The sequence below is a fragment of the Apis dorsata genome, unplaced genomic scaffold (genome assembly GCF_000469605.1).
Source record: "Apis dorsata unplaced genomic scaffold, Apis dorsata 1.3 scaffold_67, whole genome shotgun sequence".
Taxonomy (NCBI): domain Eukaryota; kingdom Metazoa; phylum Arthropoda; class Insecta; order Hymenoptera; family Apidae; genus Apis; species Apis dorsata.
The window spans coordinates 8,110-14,385 of NW_006263365.1; the positions used below are offsets into that span (position 1 = coordinate 8,110).

At 27.5% G+C, this 6,276-nt stretch overlaps 1 protein-coding gene across 7 annotated transcripts in view; it reads right to left on the reverse strand.

The window, feature by feature from the left end:
- The window catches only part of LOC102671973 (matrix metalloproteinase-14), a 45,817-nt gene that overhangs the window by 2,675 nt on the left and 36,866 nt on the right, over positions 1 to 6,276 (reverse strand). For 4 of the 7 annotated variants that reach the window (XM_006609947.2, XM_031515346.1, XM_006609949.2 and 1 more), the window contains 6 exons: positions 4,868 to 5,019; positions 3,984 to 4,286; positions 3,618 to 3,777; positions 3,090 to 3,226; positions 2,635 to 2,955; positions 2,031 to 2,277 (listed from right to left, as the gene is read on the reverse strand). In XM_006609947.2, coding sequence (XP_006610010.1) covers positions 2,031 to 2,277; positions 2,635 to 2,955; positions 3,090 to 3,226; positions 3,618 to 3,777; positions 3,984 to 4,286; positions 4,868 to 5,019 — 1,320 coding nt within the window. The remainder of the gene's footprint in view (positions 1 to 2,030; positions 2,278 to 2,634; positions 2,956 to 3,089; positions 3,227 to 3,617; positions 3,778 to 3,983; positions 4,287 to 4,867; positions 5,020 to 6,276) is intronic. The other 3 variants (XM_006609950.2, XM_006609952.2, XM_006609951.2) reach the window with 1 other exon arrangement.

Below are 6,276 nucleotides of genomic sequence, written 5' to 3' on the forward strand. Positions count from 1 at the left end.
CTCGTAAGTGAGCATTAGGAATATGATATACCTATGAATGTTTAAATTTGGAGCAAGAACAGTGTGCGACGTATAAAATAGGTAGATAAAAAAAGAATAAAAAGCTACATAACATAACTATAAATAATCTACAAATAATTCGTAGATAAAATGCGATCACGTGAATAAGCAACAAAAAAAAAAATACGAAAAAGAGAAATTTAATAGATATGGAAAGCTTGTGTTATAATATTTATTGTTTCCATCAAATTGAATCTGATGATGATGACAGACGTTTTACATTATTTCTGTCACGTTAATCAACATATCGAATGGAAAATTTCTATTCTTTCTTTGGTTTCTCTTTTTGTTTTGAATTTTTTTGCAGACACGTAAAACTTCATTTTTTCTGCCTGGCTAATAAATACTCTGGGCTTCGACAAGCATGTGAATATAATTTCGCGAATGATTCACTTGTATAATAATTTATTTGGAGAATAAGGATTATAGGATATGTATTTATGCGTAAGGACATAGCCTTAGGGAAACTTCCAGTGTTGTGGCAGAATTTGCAAATCGTATATTATTATTTTTCTTAATTTCCGTTCTATGTAATTTATTTAAAAAAGGTAATATTTCGATGCGATATTTAATTTAAATAAGTAAATTTAATTTTATTTTGGCAATTTGGTAGAATTTTTAATTTTCAATCATGAAAGATTCCATGGAAGTTATCCTAAGGCTGATGAGAATAAAATCAAATGACAATTTTGCACATTGACAAAAATAATTCAATTTTCAATAATAAAAATTAAACTGATATACATCAGATTGGTACATATACTGGAAAAAAAATATTTGTTATAATAAAAATTAATTTTTCTTAAAGATTAATTAAAAATCTAAGCAATTTTATTTGCTTAAAGCTTTTAAAATGTCATTATTGTATAAAATAATAAAATATTATATAATTTAATAACTTACAATTATATTAATATTTTTGTTGATGTGCAATTTAGATGATGAATTAATAAAAATGAATGAATAATGATGTATTAAAGCGACTTTATGTATTTGTTAGTAAATTAATATGTTATATGCTGCATGGCATTGAAGATCCAATGATATTGATAATTCAATTATTTTTCGATTTCAATGTTAATATCTTCCACCATGAAATATCCCAAATTAAGATGACCACCATGTTTATAAATATTATACTCATCAAAGAATTTTGTGCAAGCTACATTATATCATTATTAATCATGTTGCGTTGTAATGATCAATAGAACTCAAAATTTAATTATAATCATTTAATATCATTATATTTAAGTCATAATTTATGTTATGAGCATGACTTTGTATTATAAGGCAATGAATTGAAACATAAATTACAAAATGTGTGGCATGTTGTATTAAAATTGGAGTAGCGTATGTAATTATAATTTTGGTCTCTTGTGGAAGAGCTGTTGAGAAAAGATTGTTTTTTATTTTACTTTAAACTATAATTTTCTAATATCTGTTTAACTTCTGTTTCGGATAAAATTTTATTTTAAATTATCAGATAACCCGATTATTATTGCATGCACAAATTTCGTCGATGATTATAAAAGCCCTAGGTATGTAATAGCCAGGTGTTCGAGACACCAAATACTGTATCCTCGCCTTTTCTGTATTCATATTTTACTTATTACCACTTAAAATTCGATTTTTCGTAGTGGTGAGATAAGTTCGAAGTTTCAAGTATCCATTTTTAGAAAAATCACAGTACAATCTTAGCAATAATTTTGAAATACAAAAATTAAAAATATTTAAAAAGAATCTAAATACAAAATATTCTATATTTAAAATTTTTCTTATAAAAATAAAATATAATGAAATATAAATATTGCATTATATTAATATTTAGGTATCTATATTTAATAGTTTAAATGTATATTTTATGTACATAATATACGATAATACTCTGATTATAAAAAAAAGTGGATGCTATGAAACTGTATTATGGCGAGAAGTAAGAATCTGGTCTGACTCGAATGAAGCTTTAATACCTGCATCTAATATGATGTCTCCGACGTCGTTATTGTCACCATCAACGGAGTCCAGAATGAAGAAATTTCCGTCATTCAGAAACGTATTTATAGAATTTTCAGGAAACCATAGGCATTCGTTGCCATTACATTGGCTATTGAACCATCGAATGATTGAACCATTACCTAACGTTCCCTTGTTGGCTGATCTACATCCGAACCACCAGTAAGCTGTCGACCTAGGGAATGCTGGATCAGCAACGTCCACCTAAACAGTATTTGAAACAATTTAATCGAAGGTACTTTTTTTTATTTTTAATTATTTATTTTATTTAGAAATAATTCTACTTTTTTATTTAGAAATAATTCTACTATTTTACTTAGAAATAATTTTTAGGTTAGCATGATCCAAAAGTTTTGATAATTTATTTTTCAATTATTCTGAATGTGTTAGTTTTATCATTGAGTTATGATTTCTATATCCTTCTTTTTTTTCACTCCTCTTTTTTATCTTTTATTAAAAACAATTTCCAATCTTTTTATCGTATAGTATAAAATTTTTTATTAAAAATTTAAAAAAAAACACAAAATCATAAAATGTGAACGATTCAATTTGATTACTCACGGAAAACGTTCTATCGTTGAATCGATAATAAGCATCTCCTTTGAAGAAATACGTGTAACCACGATAGACTATCGAAGCATCAAGATTATCGGGGAGTCCTTCCCAATTCGAGATCAGTTTGGGATAAGTGTTCTTCACAGGTGGTTTCTGGGATGGGTCAAACCTCCAGAATTTGCTGCCTTTGTAGAAGTAGAGTTTGCCATTTCCGGTCCAAACAGTTACAGTGTCGATATTATCCGGAATTCCTGTAAAACCTTCGCTGATTTCTTTCGGATAGTCTCCATCCATTTTTTTACCTACGTATCTCCAATATTTCGAGCCCTGCAACAATATCATTTATTTCTTCTTTTATGTTTTATTTATATTCTCTGTTTTATTCTTGGTTTTATGTCTAAGATAACAAAGAAATTATCTAGTGAAAAATGATAGTTATATCATTTATTGGTTTTTCGTACCTTGAAGAAGTAAGTCTTTCCATTTTTGTACGTGAACGCAGCGTCTATGTTCCCTGGCAATCCTTTCCATGAATGTGAAATGAGCTTGGGATAGCCCACTGCTACACCATCCGAAGTTAATCTCCAGTAACGATCGCCTGTAGTTCATTTAATCATTTATTACAAAATAAATGAACATTAGGATTTAGAAATTTTCTCGATATATTTTTTTTAGAATATAGATTTTTTGTATTTGATCTCTTTACTTATTATGATTTACTCATTTTTTTTTCTATTGGAATTCAGAAATGGCATTGGAATTCATACAAAATTTAATTTTTTTCATTATTTATGATTTTTCGTGTAAATAATGAAATAACATTTCTATATAATAAGAAAAAGTTGAAGATAGAGTCATTTCAATGAATAAAATAAAATTTAGATAAATATAATTCTATTTTATAAATATATTAATGATTTTTAAACTTTATATATATAAAAAGATTATATTTCATTTGTTATCATACCAATTCTGGCATATATACGTACCTTTGAACACGTACATATGTCCCTCCGCAGAATTGAACATGGTATCGACCTTTGAATTCGTGCATAGTTCTGAGTCCTCTTCGCTAGGTGATGCAGTGGTAGTTGGTTTTGGCCCGCTCGGAATTCCACCGTTATTTGACGTTTTCGTTCCATACAGTGCCTAAACATTTAAATTTAAACTCTTCTATTTCTTCATTGTGCTATTTACAATTCATATATTTCTTCTCAACCAATTTTTTTTTTTCCATTCCAAAATGTATTATAAATATATTCTTCTATTTTTTTTTTCTCAAATTGAAGAAATTCTATCATTCTTCGTTTATGAAAAATTGATTTTCATAACAAATGGACTTTTATGATATTTACCTGGATACCCTGAATATCGTCCTCGTCTAATCGGAAGTAAGGTTCATAGCCGCGATAAAAGGGTGCCATTAAAGCAGATTTAACGTCGCTATGGCTCAGACCGAGAGAATGGCCAAACTCGTGAGCAGCTACTTGAAACAGATTCGTTCCACGGAAACTGTCGATGGTCCATTGTTCTGCGTCGTCGAAATGAGCATCACCGCCGTATACGGGGAAGTAAGCGTGAGCCAAAGTGCCACCAGGTCCATCGAAAGGATCTCCATCTCCGTGTTCGCCTTTCTCGAATCTAATTTCAATATGGACCTAATAAAAGTGGATCAAAAATTGTTATAATCTATAAAAAATTATTCCAAGATCAAAGGATTTATAAGAATGTCAATTTTATTGAAATCTCTTGTTTTTTTAGACATTTCAACTTATTTTATATTATTATTTTATTATTTTATAAATAATAAGACATTTTTTGAGACATATGTCTTATTACATAAAAATATCAATTTGATTAGCTTTTTATTTTTAGAATAAATCAATCCAAATTATAATTATCTTCATGATATTTAATATTATTTATGGATTATAACAATTTTATTGAATTTTATTGAATTTTATTGAATATTTATTTTTCAATTATTATAATTTTATAAGAAATTATTTCAACGTAAGTCTCACTGATGTTAAAGTATTGCGATTAATATCGCAGATGGTTTCATGAAAAATAAGCAATGATAAAATCATGTAAAATCATTGGTAACAATGTTTGCTACCATTTTCTAGGTTATCAGATTTTTAGCTATAAGTTTTTTATAAAATCATTTTTTTTTGTTTTTTCATTTTTTTTTCACTTCACGATTGTAAAATATCTTGGCAAATATTATTCGCCTCACCTGGCCTGACTTCTTTTGGACGAAAACGAGATCCGTGTATTCTGACCACACTTTGAACGCCTTGTTCAACTCGGCATCAACTTTGTGTTGTGGCAAATTTCGCGGATACTTGCTGATCTTGTACGACAATTTCTTCACACGCCATCTAGAACCTGTAAATAAAATATTTCTTTTCTTTTTTTTCCGATTTTTTTATCAACTATACCATTACAAATTCTGATTTATAATTATGAAAATTATAAATGCAAAATATATATTTTCAGTTTGATAATAGTGCAGATATCAATCTAAAATTTGTTTTAAATTTCAAAATTAAATTAAATTTCTAAATAATGTAAGTATAAAATTAATAATGGAAAAAGAGGAGTGAATGATTGGATGTGCAACAAGTTTTCTTAGGATATCTATATAATTGAAAATAATAAAAACTTATGATTAACTTTTGAAAAATTAATTTGGTAGAAATATCTACCATAGTGATCTTCGATCGTTATTTAATATAATATTTGCAAAGAAGATCTTGGCAGCTCTGTAATGTCTTTTTATGTAACGGTATTTTATGTGGCAATCATTTCACTACCGTTTTATTTGTCTCTTGTGCAACGATTTATTTTTAAATATAAGCATTCGTTTTGAATAAGATTTCAGTATGAAGTTTACATCGAAACGTTTCATTGATTTTCATCTATCTAGAAAGAATCATCGGAACGTGATTTTCCAGTGGGAATTTATTAGTAATCCATTTTTCCAATCAAGTATATTGATTCACCCCTTAATCACGACAACGTGTTTGAAACACGCATCGATGAACTTTGTACTTCCATATATCTAAGTTCTTTCATAGATCTTCTTTATGTTCTTATCTTATATTGCTATTAGAAGCAATTATGAAATGTATCACACTTTCATCACAAATGTGTTAGTGAGTTATCATTTTGAAAAATTGCAGAAATAATATTGTCTCGATCATTAAAAGTATTTAACAAAACAATCTATTATTATAAAACAATTGTTATGAAAAAAGACAAACAATCTTCTAGGAATCATTGAAAGTTAATTTTTTTTTAATTTCATATAATTATTGATAAATTTGATCAATATAACAATGTATATCATTATATCCAAAAATCTGCAATATTTCAAATATTTTCGAATTGTGATGTGCAACGATAAAAAAAAATAATCCATAAATTACAGAAGAAGCTCATTGTCAAATACATAGCCTTGTCATCACATCACCGATCTATTATCTTTGTCAAACATCACATCTAACAGCAAGGTCGATTAATTATACCTCCATCATTAAAGAGCGAAACTCGTCCAAGCTTATATCCTTCTTTGAATAAATGGATAGATTAAAAGTAAAGAAAATTTTAGATATTAAAAAAAAAAAAAAAAAAAAAAAAAAA